The 20,390-nt window shown below is 36.3% G+C and overlaps 1 protein-coding gene across 3 annotated transcripts in view; it reads right to left on the bottom strand.

Annotated features, from left to right (window-relative positions):
• Nucleotides 1–7,197: 7,197 nt before the first annotated feature.
• prdm11 (PR domain containing 11) overlaps nucleotides 7,198–20,390 on the bottom strand; it is a 175,969-nt gene continuing 162,776 nt past the window's right edge. For all 3 annotated transcript variants that reach the window (XM_087996777.1, XM_043706243.2, XM_043706242.2), the window contains exon 8: nucleotides 7,198–11,147. In XM_087996777.1, coding sequence (XP_087852903.1) covers nucleotides 8,965–11,147 — 2,183 coding nt within the window. In that variant the 3' untranslated portion in view covers nucleotides 7,198–8,964. The remainder of the gene's footprint in view (nucleotides 11,148–20,390) is intronic.

Here is a 20,390-nt window from a genome sequence, read left to right as displayed (position 1 = left end):
CCTCAAAAGGCCATGAAGACAGTCTTCAAACGCTTTTAAGGCAAAAGTAGATAGATTTTAACTTATTGATAAGCAGAAAGGTGAAATTTATCAGGGGGAGCAGGAACATGGATTTGAGGTTACAGTCAGACCACCTTGCTAAATGGCGAGACAGATTCGATAGGCTAAATGGCCTACTCCTGCTCCTTGTTCATATGTTCATACATACCTAGAGTATAATGCTTACAGGCAGATGATTTGTCAAGTGTCTCCAAATAATGAAGACAATGATGCAGAGAGGAAATATGAAGACTAGAAGGGGTACATCCTCTTGTCAGAGGCTTCCACACTCAACGGTTTAGATAAAGACAGAAAAACATTCATATGGTCACACTTTAAAGTTTGAATTTTGTTCATGGAGTGTATTCTCTTCTTCTGAGGAAATCCAATACAGTAATTCTACACCAACTTCATTCCCAAAGGAAGAGATAGACTTTATATTTTATCTGCTCACTTCTCGACTAGGGAAAGAAAATTTCCTTCTCACACAGCTGCTTTCATTAGGAGCTGGGAGAATCAGAGGGGACAACTCATGGAAAAGCTCATAACAATAACTAGTTATCATTTTGAGAAATGTTACACTATGATTCAACTACAGGGGCAGGTTATGCAACTTTGTGCCAATTAGGTAGTATGTGAAGGCCTACTGCTTGACACAATTGGCACTAGGTAACAAAGGCATAAAGCAGAGGGCTAACATCTTTCTCAGACTGAATTTCATGGATCCAGAAAGAGTGACAAGGATGACATACAATAGATGTACGGTTTTCAATAATAAATCATTAGTATCATACACAGGAACATTCTTGGTTAGAAGAATTTGTCACATTGAGATTTTAATTTATGTGACCTAGAATATTTTTAATTATGATGTTGCTATGAAGATAAATTTGGTTCAGATAAAGTAACAACCCTGACAATTTATTTGGGATATTAATTTAGTCCACTGCTGGTGTAGCTGATTAAATAGTTAACAAAAGTGTATTTTCTATTGGTGGAGTTATCATCTAGACTCTCTGCTGGAAAGAATGGTAAAAACAGGTTTAACTGTAGCTTTCAAAAAAATTGCATTACATGTATCAGAAGAGGGGAAACTGCGAGGAAGAGGGACTATTTGGATTTCTCTGGTAGAAAACATAAAATGGCTGGTAGTGGATTGGAAAACCCCTGATATTAATTCCAATGACTGTGAAAGAACTGAGTGTCAGGCCTATATATATGATCTAGATAATCATAGGTATAAGGTCAAATAACATGTTTGGAGAGATAGACTTCAAAAAGATAATCTAGGAATATGAAGAAAATACAAGGACTTAACATTTAAAAAAATATAAGAACCATGGTTAACAAAATATCAATACACACTCAATGGTTTCTACTTGTTTATAGTTTGTATTAAAATCTGAATATGCTGGGATTGAAGTCTGCTATTAGTTTGCAAGAAAACTAACCCTATTTCTGTCAGTCTTAGAAGAAATCCACGTTAATTTGATTTGAAATCATCAGTATTTGACTTACTACTGATTTCATTAAATGTATAGATTACACACGTAGGTTTAATTAGACAGGAACTATAGTCTAAATATTCAACAAAGACAACACACTGCTTTTCCTTGAACAGAACCTAAAATGACCAAAGTGTCATAGAATTTGAAGGTGAAGCAAGATTCTTGAGAACTGGGTCTATCACTGTTGGATGTTTTAGTCAAATCACAGTCACTTCTGGATAGGAATCCAGTAATAAATTTAATAAATTAGAAATAAAGAATAAAAATTACTCCTCTAAATTTTGAGCAGTAATTGTAATCTGATTCCTTTTATCAGCAGAATATTATCACTATTGCATAGCTTTAAACTACCACAATAAAGATATTTACATGATGGCCTCACTAAAATTAACTTTGATCCATATTAGTTATTTATATCATTCAGTTTAAATGTCTAAGTGTAGCAAGGATTTTTCCGAATAATTTTGAACCTCTCATTTTTGCTTTTTCTCAAAATCCATCACTCAGATATCTCAGATCTTGAATTAGTGCTACACCAAAGACATACCTAACGGTAGTCATTAGATGATTATTTTGTGTATACCTGGAACTAAATCTTTTGCAGGACCTTTTTCTTTATTTAGGGAAAAATGAACAAGCTACTCAGGAGCTGGTCATGCTAGACATTAAAAACATGTATTATTTGGTGCATTTGATTCTCAGACTCAGTTCATTTTAGTCAGGTGTCATGGGCTGGACCAAACCCCCTTCAAATATATCAAGGAGATAGCTAGATGCTAACTTTTTTCTTATTTAAAGGCAAGTATAAGGTGCTGTGTTCCAGATGTAATTCAACTGGTTACACTATTCAGCTTTAAGCAAAATACACTTTATTCTTACGCTACAGTTAAAAACAAGCAAAAGAAAGAAGAAATGGTCAAACTTTAACTCAATTGGAAAACTCAACAGAAAATAGATTATTTAACTAGTAAACAGCAACTGCTCCAGTATACTAACATCCCATAAATTTACCTTGGCAAAGGCAAATTCAGTAAAACAGATTGTCTTGCATGCAATGTTTTTCCAGTCCAAGAGGGAAAAACAAAGAGAAAATTCTCACAGAGAGAGAACTCAAGTATTTCATAGCAGCTTCAAAACCCCAACATCTATTGAAATCTAAACTAAAACCCGTGTTCTATGGGAATCTTACTCTACCCATTCACGCTGCTTCTATTGTTCCAACTTAAAAAAAACCCAAGGCCTCACAAGTTGTTTGCTTTATTGGTTTAGAACAGACTGCTCCCACCTCTGTCTCAACCTCTTATGACAAAAACCAAGGACAAAATGCACCTCTTAAAGCCATATAGGACAGATGTAAGGATCCTGCAGTTCCCCACATGTGAGCAGAGTATGAGGCAGAAGAGAATGGACAGCAATGGGGAAGGGAGCAGGTGAGGCATGTATTTTTTTAAGCAGCAACTACTATCAATCTGGAAAGACAAAAGAAATAGATTCAACAGTAACTTTCAAAAGAGAATTGGGTATATACTTGTATCAGAACATTTCCAGACCTACAGGGAAATTGCAACTTCTGAATATTCTAGTATAAATGGCATTGCTGTGTTAGTCCAAATATCTTCTTTCTGTGTGTACAATCATTAGAACTTTGGCAATCAGCAGCAACAAAACATAGACTTTCCAGACAGACTGGAAGACAACTTTTTTTTAAATGCCTAGCTTAATATAAGAAAAATTCCAAGAAGTCACAGCTCTGGAAACCTTTGAATCCCAATGTGACCTTAGTAGATATACTCAGGAAGACGCTAAAGTATGTGCCATAACAGAGCAGTGCAGTAAAGTCCAAAAAATAATTCTCCGTTTTACAATCAACCACAGCTGGTAGTATAGGGCACTGAGTACTAATTGGTCAAGTGAAAGAATGCCTAGGGCTGAATTAAATGGCCATGGCAGCGATCCCATCCACTGGTTGAAATGCTGAGCCCAACAGTCATTTCTCAAAGCCCCAATACAGTTAATACCCTGTCGTTAGTATTGCTGCCACTTTAAGAGTGTAAATCTCCGCTTTAAGAACCAAAAATCCTGTTAGATAGTTGCCAACTCTGCAGTCTCAGTAGTTCCACTGGAAGCGGTGGTTACAATTGGTACTGCAGGCAGCCAGGAGCAGCCACCATGATGGAGATTCCTGAAGAGCACCAAGCATGTTGGGGTAAGGGGAGATCCTTCCTAGTAGCAGCTCTTGCAGCCAGGGTGACCCTCTATTGACTCCAAGATGTTCACTCATGAAGGTCCACTCCCATCCCCAAGTCCACAATGAAGCCACCAACTTTATTGAGCAGTTTCCTGAAATGGTGTTACACCCAGTTGCCTCACGCTACAAGCAGAACACTAGCAATGGCAGAATAAGACCCTTAAATGCCATCAGTTGAATCACTATAAAGCCTCAATTGATCTCCATGTGAAAAGACTACCTGACCTTCCTGTCCCTAACTGAATTTGATCAAGTCAGCAAGGTGAAGAACATTCAGTCTTCCTCTCATGTTCCCTCCTAATTCAAAACTCCCAGAAGAATTAAATACCATCTCAATTGGGCTAACTCAATGAAATGGCAAGGAAAGATGAGATTGTGGTAATTGGGATGATCAACGCAGCTAATAAGAACATAATATTTGCAGAAACCCAGCATCTAACAGTGAATTTACTCAAGAATTAATAGTGTGAAATCACGAGCTGCCATTCAGTTGACACAATGTTTACATGGCTTGGCAGCAAGAACTGACTTGCCCAACTAAGCTAAATCTCTGGATAGCATACTCATTATCAACAGTTACAATTGTGCATGTGCAGATCCCTACTCAATACACACTTAAGCTAAAATGGAACTTATTTTGTGAATGAATATAATAAATGTATCCTTAATCAAAGTTTGACCCCCAGGGTAACAAGGTCATAGGGTATGACTGAATTCCTGACTACAGTATTTCATGTAGAGTGCATACATGCCAAGAAGGAGCAAGGGTTTAGAGATAGGTAAATGAGGGCCAGATGGGAAAGTACAAATGACATTTCTTTAAAATTTCGTTTTAAACAAAAACCCAATTTTAACTAAAATATTATTAGAACTATTTATCTTTCAACTGAAACCAATAGAGCTAGACATTGGTCCATGGAAGCAATTTTCTCTGAAGCTCCTTGCTTTTCAATCAATTGATACTTAGTAAAGATATCAACCTATATAGACGCTACATGGTAAGTGCCTTCCCAGAGGAATCAGATCTTACATATATTTTACCAAAGGAACTTTCAGATGATTCAATCTAATTTCATGTCATGTAATAGCTTCTCCCTTTTGGCTTTAAAACATCAAATACAGACGAGTTGGTTTTATTTCCAACCCAGTATTGGCAGTTGTAAATCCATTAGACCATACGATGCAATTTATAAGTGTACCAATGCAAACATCAGCAGAGTCAATTGAACACAGGGATTTACAATCATGATTCTTTCATAAATATTTTCACCAAGGGGGACGTCAACATTCAGGAAAAATTACTTCACCCCTTGCAGAACATTTTAATGAAAGTTAGCAAAGTGTTGCTCTTGTCAACTTTCAAGACAATTCAAGAGGGCTAGGAGTTAAAGAAACTAATAGCATAGCGGCTTACATTTAGATAAAAAAAGAAAATGGCAAGGGAAAGGAACAAGTTTGCAAAACTGGAAGGTGACATAATTTCTTAATATACACCTGCAATGACAATGAAATGGGTTCTGTTGAAGGAAACAATATGAACAGTATGCTGCATCATGCTTAAAAAATGACAATGACCAAACAAAAATATAGAAATGATAAATGTAGCCCAGTAGTAAGTAAACCATAATCTGCCTTCATCACCAATCAGATTGCATAAGACAATGTGTATCATCCACGTGGCTTCAAATAGCAACACCCAAGTCCTGTTTGAAGTGGTCATTTTCTCCACGTAGTATTTTTGCATAATTGAGATTGATGATGCCAACAATGTCAAATGGTGATCAAAAAGTGATGCGAAGCTACCATTTTCTTTTACATTTGATACACTTATCTTTTTCAAAATCGTTTATTCTTTATATACCATGACTGAGTTCATAAACATCATAAAAACCTTCAAAAGGCAAATCAAAACAGATAGCTAATTCCAAGCAGCCTTTTTCCTCTATCAGACTACTGCATGTACAGTAGCCTTAATCATATCTGTTATATCTATTTGTTACTTTCACCCCTCCAATTAATATCTGTCCACAGGGTTATAACATATATCATAAGTTTCATGAGAAATCGTTTATTTTTAACTGCGATGCTAATAATCTCAGTCACTTCTGGAAAAAAATCAAAAATAGTAATTAAACCATTGTAACTCAAGAGTGTGGAAATCAATTAATTCATTACATTTGGTAGCTCATTGATAAGTTGAGTGGTCAATGGCAGGCAATTTTGAGCAAACATTTCAGTAACTCTAAACATAGTAACAAAGACCACATGGTTACAAACATACACATGCATTTAAAAAAATACAAACCATGGTGAGAGTAGGGCTTCATCATGCTGATAAAAGACATCTGCTTTGGTCTCTTATTTTTAGATATCAGACAAGATGTTCATGATAACAGTGCAGATTTCATTCTGATCTTGATTAAGCAATAGGTTGCTGAATTACTTGAAATTTATAAAGCACATATTTTAAAACCTGAAGGATTTCTGGCTGCTAGAAATTTCTAGTCTTGATACCTTATTAAATTTCCAATAATTTAAACACTTGATTTTAGTGACAGCAACTTGAATCATAGCAAGGATAACTGCCTATGCCAGGAGGCAGAAGAAAATGTACAATATACGACATGGCAATACATCTTAACTGCTAACAAAGCCACCTTCAATAATAGCACTTCCCCTCTCTGCTCTGAACTTATTAAATCTACAGTGATTGAAATGAAGCTCAATCCTATCACGATGATATTAAGTAGTACGTTTGCTCGCTGAGGTGGAAGGTTCATTTTCAGATATTTCGTCACCATACTAGGTAACATAATCAGCGAGTCTCTAGCGAAGCACCGGCGTGAGTGACTCGCTTTCTGTTTAGAAAGCTGGTCACTAACACCAGTGCTTCATTACAGGCTCACTGATGAGCAAACTTACATCCAGAACCTCAACCTGAGCTACAAATCTTCTCAAAACTCACTAATGTGCTAATATTTCCACAACATTTTATAAACTTTGCAATTTAGAATATATCAATTTAGATAAAACTATAATCTCTCTCATACTCGCCTAGGATTTTGTGCATTACACACTGCCGACAATTAATATTTTCCAGGGCTAAGTAACAGAAATTCATCACTATCCATATGCAATGCAATGTGTACATTGGTTGTGGTTCTTTCAGTAATCTATTTAAAGGCACTGGCATGTTGACCCATTTTCAGAGATAGTCTTAACCACATTCTAAAATTTGCATTGAGCAATAAATTCATTATGGATTAGTTTCAATGTCTAAATGGGTACTGAACTAATTGCTCCAAGATCAGAAAAGTTTGAAGGTAGAATAGTCATCTGAACTTTTTCACTACCATCTTTGTCTTTGAGTTATGCATTTGAACGTTGCCCAGACTGAAATGGTTAAGTTGCCTGATCTTTATTTTTTTTAAATAGCAGTCATAATAATTTTATGCGAATATGTTATATGATTGTACAATAATATCACACAGCATAATACCCAGGTTTACATGAAATTCTAAGATATCATGATTTTAAAAATTCAGCTCTGATAACCATCCTGCACTAGTTGGTGGCTACACGTTTAGTACCACCGATGTCTAGTCAATGTTAAAATGGCTACAGACTGTTATGGTCACCTGGAAACAGCAGCCTTTCATAATTAACTGGCAAGGGTCAGTGGCTACACCCAAAGGCAGGAATCTCATTTCTACTGGCAAAGTTAATTTAATGAGAATATATCACATTAATAAAATATCTTTCTTGATCTACTAAAACTTTTATTTAGAACTCTCAAAAAATCATATCTGCTCTGCAAATGATGTCTCATTCTCAGAGTAGAAGACATTTTAAAAAAAATGTTAACATTAAATGCTATAATGTGAATTTGTTGACCTAACAAGATTAACGTTGATTCATTTGTGCAGTACTCTTTTCAGAGTAAAAACTGGAAATACTACAGGCATAAAGTATGACTAGGAACTGTCAAACTGAATGCAGTGTCATTTTTGGGGCAGCTGCATATAATGAAAGTGCTTTACAGCCAGTGAACACATCTGGCACTCTGGGAAAGGTATGATCTTCTACATTTGCTATGAAAAATACCAATTTTAAAATATTACTCTCACACCTCAACGTATTGCTATTTGGCTCTGCCATTCCCAAAATAACTATCCTTCCTCCACTGATTACTGAAATTAGCAAATAGTCTTAGTATCATCTAATATGAAGACATTTTTAATAACAGACTGTTAACCAGTGGTAAGTGGTTTGTGACTGTCTAAATTTCTCAGATGTGAGAATAATTTCTATCAACAGCCTTCCACCTAAGCACACATATTGATAGTTTTGCAGTCTAGTCTAGCTAACTGAACTGAAGTGTGCATGCTCGGCTGAAGCACTGGCTGATATGTGTCTGCTTTCTTTCACAGCAATAAAATGAGATAAAGAATTATATCCTCTTGATACATTCATTCCTTTCCAGGTGTTTTTTTTAAAAAGACATGCTCACTAGACATGAAAAGTTGACCATCTATTATCAATAATTGTAATCTATAAAAATATTGTAGATACATATACTTTTTAAATCATTTGGACTATGTATTTTACATCTCTTACAACCCCACAAATAACAAATTTTCTCCCTTCCTTCTCCCCATTAATCGTTAATTGTTAATGCTTAGTAATAGCTTCTGTAAATAACAAAACGAGTTAAAGATTAGACAAGGTGACTCTTAATATCAACCTTAAACAGCTTAAATAACCTTTGCTTCAATGAAAAAAATTAGAATGACCAATCACTTCTCTTATTATCTAATATTTGCATTACTAAAAGCAAATGAGCAGTTATTATTTTTGATGACCAACAGTACCAAACCTTTTTCAGGCCTGTCCATTCTGATTATTTTGATCTCCCAATATAGGCAAGTACTGGTTATCAAAGGTTACAATACAATTGGGAAATCAATCAAGGGATTGGATCCTACAGGTCAGTGTTGCATTGTTTTTCTGTGGGAAATTTTATCAACACCCTGTTGAATTTTCTGATCTGGTATTTGTACCAGTCTGTCACCAATAAGTGTTTTCATAAAGTTCATAAGTAAGAATGGGTTTAAGTTATTCCCAGCAAATCATGGAACTAACTATATGCAATTTAAAAAATCCAATCATTTACATAATGGTTTCATGAATATCTGTTATACAATCAGTTCCCATGTCCAGACCATGTAATGTTGGTTTCTGGTCCAATGAAGTAACTCTATTGATCATCTCTGGAGATAAGGAATATCTATTCCCTGACTTCTCCTCAAACCAACAATCCAGTGCTCTCTTAGCCTCAAAATTGGCAATTGGTGGTCCATTGACAGCAACAGTTAGAAGGTCATTGAGTTGGTCAAGGCTAAGTCGAGACTTGTTATTGTTACGTATCCGGTAGAAGGCACCACGATTTCTCTCACAAGCTGCAGTTGATGTTGGTAGGACAAGCAATAACTGAGTGATCCGATTTAGTATTGGGAATCTTTGTTTATACTTAAAAATGTGACGGCTCAACTCTTTGAAACCATTCTTGTTGTAACACTCAGATTTGAGCTCCTTCCATTCCTGCAATAAGCTTCCTTGAATATCTCTGCCATCCAGACCTATTTCCCTTGAAAATGATGGAATAACTTCAAAGTGCTTATATATATATAAGATCTCTTCCTCACCATGACTCATCAGGTTTTCCTCATTTTGAGGCCATGTGGCAACATCAAACACTTGACATGCTCGAATAACTGAGCGACTATTAGAATCTAGTCTTTGGGCTAGAATCAGCTGGGTTTTTTGGCATATCTTCTCTCTTATTGAATTGAACTTAGCTTCTGCGACTCTTAGATTTTTCAGAGGAACACCATGAAAACTTTCGTGAAAGGTGTCCTCAAATTCTTGCAGATATTCTCCTGGTGATTCGACCAATCTGCTGATTTCCTCAATAGCTTCTTCAATCTTGTAATCTACATGGGTAATTAGGAGGTGATCACCTTGGAAAACAAATGCCAGCCGTGTAAGTACAGCAATAACATCTAATAAAAAATAGATTAGCTTAACTGACTGATAGTCCATGAGGAACTGCAGTAGAGCTAAAGCGATGGCAGCCGCATCAGCTTTATGTGCTTGACCACTAACATCTTTAAGATGAGCCACCACTTCCAAATAATCCTTAATTAACGCATTTAGGACATTCTGCTCTCCAATAATCCACCTAACGGCTCGAATGTCACCAAGGAATTCAGTCTCTTCACAAAGTGTTGCTGCAGTAGATCTTAGTTCACACATGAGTTTCGGGGAATAACGATAAAAACTCAGCAACTGCTTTAAGTTGTTCTCTAGTTCTTCCAAACAGGTTAGTTCCTTGTTGCTTATAGCATCCAATACTTCCAAATGAGGCCTATGCACTACGCAAGGGACAGAGAGTAGCCAAGGCAAAGTCTTTTTGATCTTCATGGCCAAACCTGCCCGTAGCCCTGTTGTCATCATGGCTCCATCTACCCCAAGTCCTACAATTAACTTTTCCTCTTTCCATTTGATCCCTATACCCCCAAAGGCCCTGTCCAATGCCTGTATATAACCATCCACTGTTACAGAACTCAATTCCTGCAGAGACAATAGCTCTGTAGCAGCTGGCCCCTCATTGGTAATATACTGAATATAGATTGCAACATTATCAGCAACCAGGTCATCTGTCTGCCCATCCAAAATCACACTCATAAATGGAGATACCCTGAGCCTCTCAAAGAGATCTTCACGAAGAGACCTTGCAATGTGATGAATTAAAGTTTGACAATCTCCCTCATTCAAGTATTGGTCAACAATCTTCAAATCACATTTTTTCAGAAGTTCAGCCAAAGGCCTGAAATCTGAAAAATTTCTTCCTTCAAAGGCAAGATGATAGGCAACATTGAACAACAGTGTCATATTTCGGCACATCTCTTCAGTTTTTTCTGGGTGCATCCTAAGCTTATAAAGCTGCAAGCACTTTTTATGAAGATTACTCTGGGCATGCAACTTGATAGTGTGGATTTTGAACTGCTTAGAGCCCAAGATGAAGGCTGATGTCCTGGAAGACTGAACAGTGTATTGTCTGCAAACATGGCACCACATTTCATTCAGAGTTGGTGAATAGCGTAGAAACCAGAACTTCTTCAGCCATTCATGCTTGAAGCGTCTGATTCTCCGGCCTGTACCAGTCGAGGTTTTCGATATTTCATCTGTGGTGGCTAGCATTTCATTGGACATTGACTCATCAGCTGAATCCATCTCCTGCTCACTAGTGTCATCCATGACAACTGGGACAGGAGTCTGTGCTTCTGGAGCTAGGATGGATAAAGAGACAAAAGAAAACATAGATAAATTCAATAACTAAAAGCTTAATGTCTTAAATTCACAACCATATTGGGCCAAACTTTGCTGTAGGAGCAAACATTTTAGTGGTGCCTACCATTAATAATCTTTCAGTGTAGGGTTTATGAAATTATAAGGCATTAGTGTCACAGTGATAGAAATATAGGAATCTATGTGAACATGACAAGTAATGTGACATCTTTAACTAATGAGGTTGAAGGATCATAGAGTCATACAGCATGGAACCAGACCCTTCGGTCCAACTAGCCCACACCAACCATGCTTCCAAACTAAACTAGTCCCTGTATTGGCCCATATCTCTCCAAACATTTCCTCTTCATGCACTTATCCAAATATCTCTTAAATGTTGTAACTGTACCTGTGCCAAACACTCCCTTTGGCAATTCATAACACACACGAACCACTCTGTGTATAAAAGTTGCCCCTCATGTCTTTTTAAAGCGCTCTCTTCACTCATCTAAAAAATATGCCCTCCAGTTTTGAATTCGCCCACTCTAGGGAAAAGACCCTTTGTATTCACCTTATTTCTACCCCTCTTGATTTTATAAACCTTTAAAAGGTCACCCCTCAACCTCTGCACTCCATTGGAAAAAGATCCCAGCCTACCTAGCCTATTTTTATAACTCAAAGAAGCAAGTGTAAATTAGAGGTGGTGAGTGCAATGCCAAGTCAGATATAGGAAGGGAAATAAAGTGAAATAAATAAAAATGTGATTGAGAGTCCAAATGTTTTTTTTTTACAGCTAATTAAGTACCCTTTAAGGTGATAGTCATTGTTGTAATGGAGAAAAAAGAAAAGTTAACATAATATTTTTTAAATCTCTAAGATTCAAACCTGAAAAATTGGACTTCACTCTGGTAATAGATAATTTTTAATGCCAGAAAGGTTGGTTGACTAATTAATACAGATCAATAAACATAAGGGTTCTTAGACTGGAGTGACAAGATTTAACTTTGTGATTATTTTAGTTGTTAAGTACTGGGCCAAGAGAGTAACTTCACGTAATTTAATGTATATCAATGGTGAGACAGATTGCAAAATATAATTTTCGCGAATGTACTTAAGCAGCAACCTTTGGATATTTGAGTTTAACAATTCTTTTGCCCATCAGTTGAATTTGCTGTACATAAATAATGGAAAACACCACTATCCTTTACTTTTATTTACACAGAAGAATTTGGACCAATATCTCTCAAACAACAAAGGAAATTGATACTTCCTCTATGCATATCCTTTATGTTTACCAACTGATGCTGACTCCTTCCCTAACCACCTCGAAGTGATATATTTCTATGTTTACCTTTGAAGGCTAGAGATTTTCTGGCAGGCAGTGACCAATTATACTTACAACTTAAGATAGGTTTCTAAAAATAATATCTAACAAAGCAACCCATCAAATATAACAATTGTTGATTAACTTTAAGAAAATGCAATCAAAACCAGTTAACTGCAAAAGACAGAGACAAAATGTTAAGCCTTTATAGGTTAAATATCATACTGCTGAAGTAGTACTATAGGGGAAGAGCACCACAGTGATATCTGCTGTGATATTAATTTTATTTTTAAACTATGGTAATTCACAGACAGTTAAACATTACAAAACAGATTACATATATTTCATCAGAACCAATTATGTCATAGTGCCTAACTGCCTAATGATCGCTTAGTGCCTTATGACAGCTAACTTTTGCCTATAATATTTCCTTGATAGACTGCATAGATTAAGAACATATTTAACTAACCATCTGAGATTCACCCACACTGCCATGGAAATATTAGATAACCATTATCCAGACTGAACAGACAATGTTACTGCAAATTATTTTGTTGCAATTGAATGTCTAACTCTAAGAATGTGAATCACCATCTCTGTGGACTGTATTCAATTTCTACAATCTAATCTGCACAGTTCACTAAACACACAAGGTAAATTAGATCAAGGAAGACAAAACAAAAAAGGTATACAAGAATAAATAAATTCATATTAATCAATTATATCTTTCATTGATCATTAAAATTCAATTCTAATTCATTCTGTCTCAATATATACAACATACGTGCATAAATAAAATGCACAGAGGGTTAGGTAATGTAGAAAGAAATAATTCACATATATCAGAATATAAAGATGCCAAAGAAAATGTAATTGGAGCCATACATCATCGGGCCTGATTTTTAACTCTGTATAACTGAATTCGTTTTGAGTCAATTAAAAATAGCCCTATTTGTGATGCCCCTTTTGAGTACATAATCAAACATACAGTTTACAAGTATTCCTTCACCTGCAAATAGCTGGTTTTACTCTTCTACTTTACAGATGACACTGAAAACCAGTGTCTTATTCAAATAAAGTGGTATTTATACAGTATTAAACCAAATTACAGTATAATAATAAACATAATTTATCAATTGTAGGTGAAGATTATTTGTTTCATAGGTTTGTACAGGAAAAGAAAAAGAATAGTCAATAGAGAAAAAAAATACCAACAGTCAAAGGTAAATTCCTGATCATCATTCACTGGGACACAATTTACTGGTTTGGGGGAAAACAGCAACAAATATTTATTAAGAATATTGAGGAAGTTTGGAAAAAGATAAGGTTAAGAAGCCAACTAAAACAAAGTATACAAGAAAATCTAAATAGATTTTTAAAATTTATTTTGTGAGAGATGTCGCACTACAGTTTCAATGTTAGTTGGATAAAGAAATAACTTCATACATAGTGAAACACGAGGATACATTACAAGCATTTTCATACACAAAGGAATAAAGTATCATAACATTTCTCCTAAGTATTTCCTTTATGTTGTAGATTGGAAATAAAAACATCTACAAAACAGCAATATAAGTTTGTAATATTATGATGTTTAATAAAATAAACTCTGCAAGTAGATAATGGATCATATGTTGTTGCGTGTGTGAACTGAACAGTATTACAGTTCACAGCATTGAGGGCTTTGAGCAACAGGTTTTTGTCAAACAACAATCCATCAATCAGCAACTGTAATGTGCGCGAACAGGGCAAGTAACTAGGTATTTCTTAACCTATCAGACAGAAAGAAATTGACTTGCATTTATATAGTGCCTTTTAGATCCCCAGGATGTCCGAAAGCACTTTACAGCTGATTAACTACCTTTAAGTTGGTAGTCACTCAATGTATGAAATGTGGCAGTCAAACAGCAAAATTATATTGATTGTATAATCCCATTTACTGGAATTTAGTACATTTTGGCCAGGATAGCATTGATAACTTCCTTCACCTTTTTCAAAATTGTAGCCATGTGATCTTTTATGACCACCTGAAGACTCAATTTAACATCTCATCCGTAAGTTACATACACTCGATAGTCCAATGTTTCCTTATTATTGCACCGAAGTTACAATCAAGATTTTTGTGCTCAAGTCTCTGAAGTGAAAAATTGAACACACAACCTCCTTATTAAGAGAAAAGATATTTACCAGCTGAGACTAACAGATTGAGGTGTGATTAATAAACAGTGCAGAATCTCAATCAGGAAATTATAATGTTGAATTTAATATCTACTCAAGTTTAGAAAGTGAAAAAAGGAACACCAGGTTAAGAGGGATGAGAAATAAAGAAAGCAGAAAGTGAAAAATCATTTTAAAACTTCCCATAATTAGAAGCTAAAGGAATGAGGATCCACATTTGTAAATGTGAATTTTGGTGCAAGAGAAGTTGTTTAGAAGTCATTTGGACTTATTGCCGATGAAACCCACCAGGTCTGGCAGCATCTGTGGGGAGAAAGCAGAGTTAATGTTTTAAGTCCAGTGATTCTTCTGCAAAGCGGCTTTTCTGATTAAGAGACACCAGACTTGAAATGTCAACTCTGCTTTCTCTCTACAATGCTGCCAAACCTGCTGAGTTTCGCCAGCAATTTCTGTTTTTGTTTCTACACATTAGGCTTTGGCTTAATGTGATTATTTTTTACTGATATATGCCCGTTAGGTGTTTTGGAATATACTATGCTAAAGGCGCTATTTAAATTCAAATTACTGTGGATCCATATCATATGTGTGGTTTAAAGGCACACTTATCTGATGATCAAAGAAAAAAAGCAAGAAGATTACCAACATAAAACACCGAGCAATAAAATATCTTAAAATTAAAATATAGATCTAATTTGATTGCCATCCAAATGAATAAATGCTGATTATTTTGTATTTACACTTAGCATGATGCTACAGATTTCTATTTGAAATCTGAAGTATTTAAGAAATATTTCTGAAATAAGACATTCATTAATGTTTAACAGCAAATGCAAATAGATTTTTAAAATAGGCAAAATAAATGGTCAGATCAGATATGCCGGTAAATGGTATAGTCCTGCTTCAGGCAACCTAACAGTGAAAGGAATACAAATGATCCAGCATACTGCTATCTAGAAATGCTTCATTCAAGCAGGCAGTAGCATTAAGGCACCTCTGACATTAGCTCATTATGGTTTGTGCAAGAATAAATCCAAGTATTCAAAGGGTGCATTAGCATACACTGATTTAACACATTTCAAAATCATAAAAGACAATGTATTAACATATCAGTCACTCCCACAGAAAATTTGCTGCAGAATTGTAGAATTTTGCCTATTATAGACAATTATTTCCTTTTTCCCTGCTTCAAATGGTCACAAAATACCACAAATAACTAGGTTTTATGGGGCATGTATTCTTTACCCCTTCCAATGAACAAGTCAGTTGTCAGGCTGTCTATAATGAAACCAGCTGCCTGGGAGCTATTTTGTGCTCGGAAGAGTATTAGTTAACTCAAGACAGGAGGTTGTTGTCCACCTGGGGAAGAAACTTCACCTTAGAGACTTGCTGGCCAAACTAACTGTCAGCAGTACTGCAGTTTCAGCAAAACCAGATTTTGAGTAGCCACTTCTCCATTATCTCCTCATGTCATTCCAGACCAGATTGAAAGCTAGATCCAGAGTACTGGTGGAGCTGCTGGCAGCAAAACAGGTGAAGGAGGAGGGTGTGCTTTGTATGCCTCTGATTGGCACTGGGACATGCTGGGTGAGGAGACCCTCCTCGCTCAACCAGCTTAACAAACAAGGAACACAGGAACAGACAATTCAGTCTGTCAAGCCTGCTCTGTCATTTAATATGATCATGACTGCTCAAACACCTCAATTCCCCTTACCCACACTATCCCCATATCCTTTATGCCATTGGTAATCAGAAATCTATCAATCAATCTCTAATTTAAACATTCCCTAAGACAGCTCTCTGGAGTGGAGATCCCAAAAAAATACCAGCAACGAGACTAGATAGGCTGGGATTGTTTTCCTATGATCAGAGAAAACTGGGGACGGATCTGATTAAGGTGTACAAAGTTCTGAGTAGCATAGTGAGGGCAGATGGGGAGAAACGTTTCTCTTTAACAGAAGGATTAATAATCGAGGGACATCGTTTTAAAGTAAGGAGCAGGAGCAGAGGTGATTTAAGGAAACATTTTTTTAGCTAGTGGGTTGAGGGTATTTGGAATTCACTATCTGAAACGACAAAATCTACACGACATTTAAGAACTATTTAGATGAGCACGTGAAATACCACAGCATTCAAGACTATGGGCCAAGTGCTGGAAAATGGAATGAGAACACATAGATATTTGATGACTGGCACAGACATGACGGACCAAAGAGTCTCTTTCCATGCTGCAAAATTCTTGAATCTATAAACCTTTGGGCCACCTGCTGGGTCTAGACTTCCCTTTGCCATAAGTAATACAATGGAGGGGGACAGACGAGGCATTTAAGCAGCAATTAATTGGCCACTTAGAGGCTCAACTGGTCCAAGGGTGTGTGAGCTTCCTGTACCTTCACCAATCTCACAAAATGGGAGGCAGTTCAAGAGGGCTCAGAAAGTCACTGGTAGGCTACAAGTTGCATTTTATGAGCAGTTATTCACTTTCAAATACACTAGCAGATAACCGTAAAATCAAGGCCAAAATAAAAGTCACAAATGATGGACTGCATAAAATCAGAAATGTCTGTAAAATAAAAATCAAAAGGAGCTGTAATTTACATTGACATCTTTGCGAATTTCAGTCACAATGCATTTAGTATTTATGGAAGATTTCTACGGCTATATCCAAATTTAAGACAGGCTTGAAAACATATGCAAAGCTAGCAATTAAAAAGGATCCAGTGTCTGATTTGTAATAAATACTCTTTTAATTCTAATATAACTGCTTCTGAACTGAAAATAATTATCTGTTGTTCTAACTATATTGCCGTCCTCACGTGACATGTTATACACAAATTCTCAGTCTTCCAAATGGAACTTTGCATGGCTTTGAATTGTCCAGTGTCTGTTTTGTTTTGTTAACACTATGGTATACTCTTCAAAAATAAGAAACATGCACACAAGAATTACAATTCATTCAGAATTCAGATGGAATCTTTAAGGGATTTTATTATTACTCTCAGGGTTTATGACAGAATCTAAAAGCAAAAGTTAATGACATTCCAATTAGTCATTTGCAGTCACTTCGTGGAGCAGATTTTAAAATGTTCTTACCTTTCCTTTTAATTCCTCAGTTTTTCACATTCATTAGTACCTTTCACAGTTTTCTCCTCTTCCAAAAAGCAGTAGTAAAACAAAACCTATTGAATTCCTTCCCCCCAACTTACTTCAAAATCTCGAGTCACATATGACTTTTAAGAGATTAATAGACAAGAAAAGGAGTCAACATAATTCACAAAATGAACACAAGACTAATTAAGTCATCACTGAGGGGAAAGATATTTAGAAACAAATACCAACTAGTAAAGGATGAAATAAAAACAAGTACATTTTCATCTGTAAATATTCATTTTAATTTACCAACATAACAGCAAAATGTAAACCAATAACAAGCTAAGCAAAACGAAAAAAAATTATAAATTACCTACAACACAGGTGCAAAAGGATGACAAGCAGCATTGAAATTAAATGGAGATTTTTTTTGCTACATGTACAATAATGGTTACTATGTGTGCACTACCCCGCTTTTACACAACATGCCCAAGATACATTCATGAGAACTGACATTTTTTCTGACAAACATTGATTCCATCTGACATGCCAGACTTGAAAAAAATAAAACTTAGTAAAAGAGACTTAAGGGGCAACTGTTTCACGCAGAGGGTGGTACATGTATGGAATGAGCTGCCAGAGGAAGTGGTGGAGACTGGTACAATTGCAACATTTAAGACTTATTTGGATGAGTATATGAATAGGAAGGGTTTGGAGGGATATGGGCTGGGTGCTGGCAGGTGGGACTAGATTGGGTTGGGATATCTGATCGGCATGGACAAGTTGGACCGAAGGGTCTGTTTCCATGCTGTACATCTCTATGACTCTGTATGTATGTATGCATAATTCTTAAGCTCTGGAAGAGGACTCCTCCAGGAGGATCCTTTCAGATTCATTCACTCTTTTACTTTAAGGTACAAACCAAAGTCAAGTGAGTCTTAAAGTGCTAGTTACAACAGTTTATGGATTAATTTGATCTTGTCAACTGTGGTCTTGCCCCTTCCAGCCAATAAGAATTCCATCTTGCCTCTGTTGGGAAAGGCTGCCAGATTAACTCTCTGTTAAGTACCCACCTTCAGGCCTTCAATGGAATTAAGGGCCGCAAGATGGAAGTCTTTTCCCTGAGCAAGCTGCTGGCTATTCAGGGACCAGCAGCTCTCCACTTTTTGCATTATTACTATGAGGATGGCAGCTAACAGCAATGCATCCACCAGAAGCCCAGGATCAATAACAGTCTCAAAGATGAAGGTGTGAGAGGATGGATCTTTCAGAAGCAAAGTCACACCCTTCCCAGTTCCCAGTCCCTTTGCCTGGCCTTTTGACAAAGTGACCCGCCTGGGAACATAGAAACCTGCCAAATGATGAGGAACTTGATTGGCTGTGGTTGAATATTAGTCATACATCAGCATTAATTGTCAGTGACAGAAAGGCTATAGGGTCCCCGTCCAGCACTTCCCGACTCAAATAAATGCCCCCTCAGCCCCAAACTTGCCACCAGGGAGAAGTAAATTCTGTGGCCCTGTTTGATATGCTGAGAAATTCTTCATACAAGTTAATATTGTTATGCCTTTTTTTTTTAAAACTTCTAAAATGAAGACAGGAAACATGAAGTACATTATCATCATAATACTTCAAAACAAACATAATTTATGCCACTAGGAGTGAGACACAAATCCTATTTTAGAAGGGGATAAGGTAGCTATTAGAGAGTTTAGAATTTTAGGAAATGCCATTCAGCACTTTAATATCATATACATTCCTTTCAGAAACATCCAAAATACTAGTAATCAATTTGCAAAACACAGTGAAAGACAATCCAACATTAGAGGTTAGTCTGAAAGTTCATTTTTTAAATCAATCCTGTTTCTTTGCTCCTTTATGATATTTTGTTTTAGTAAACCGAAAAAATTGTTCGAATCATCCTTATTCTTTTCTGAATTCTTCCCATTCCATCTGCTTTGCAGATAGCATGTTAATACGTATTCTGAAACTGTTTTTAATTCTGATACTATTTTAATTCAGATTCTGAGACAAGGGCACTTACTTGATTTAGCTACACATAGCTAAGAACTGGCTAAATGACATCAAACTAACTTTCAGGGAAAAAGCAGGTCAAATTTGGCTTTCTGAATATTTTATAAATTGACTTTTTAAAAAAAAACACTTGTGATCTAGGTATCTGCTGAAGATTTGACTCAGTTTTTCACACTGTCATCTCTGATTCTGAAGCTTTTTGGTTCATGTGTAATCCAAGATCCTTTCAAAATTCAAGGTCAGTACACCAGTGCAGTATTGAAGGATTGCTGCATAGTCATGTGTGCTATATTTTGGGTGTGATGTTAAACTGAAACACTATCTGCCATTGACTGGATTTCATGGCCACTATTATTAAGAAGTGTGCAGTAGTTCACACTGTTCAAAGTTTGGGAGAAGATTTGCAGCTCGGGTGCTCGTTGTTGTGGTTCTGTTCGTCGAGCTGGGAATTTGTGTTGCAGACATTTCGTCCCCTGTCTAGCTAATTTGTTCAGCTTTATTCGTTCTTTGATCACTGTCACCAACATAGATTTCCTGAAGAAGGGCTTATGCCCGAAACGTCGATTCTCCTGTACCTTGGATGCTGCCTGACCTGCTGCGCTTTTCCAGCAACACATTTCCA

This window comes from Chiloscyllium plagiosum, unplaced genomic scaffold (assembly GCF_037043375.1).
Source record: "Chiloscyllium plagiosum isolate Xiang-an unplaced genomic scaffold, Cpla_swu_hap1 HiC_scaffold_18, whole genome shotgun sequence".
In the NCBI taxonomy this organism is placed as follows: domain Eukaryota; kingdom Metazoa; phylum Chordata; class Chondrichthyes; order Orectolobiformes; family Hemiscylliidae; genus Chiloscyllium; species Chiloscyllium plagiosum.
The sequence above is the reverse complement of the archived record's forward strand: the minus strand, read 5'-3'. Positions and strand labels throughout refer to the sequence as shown.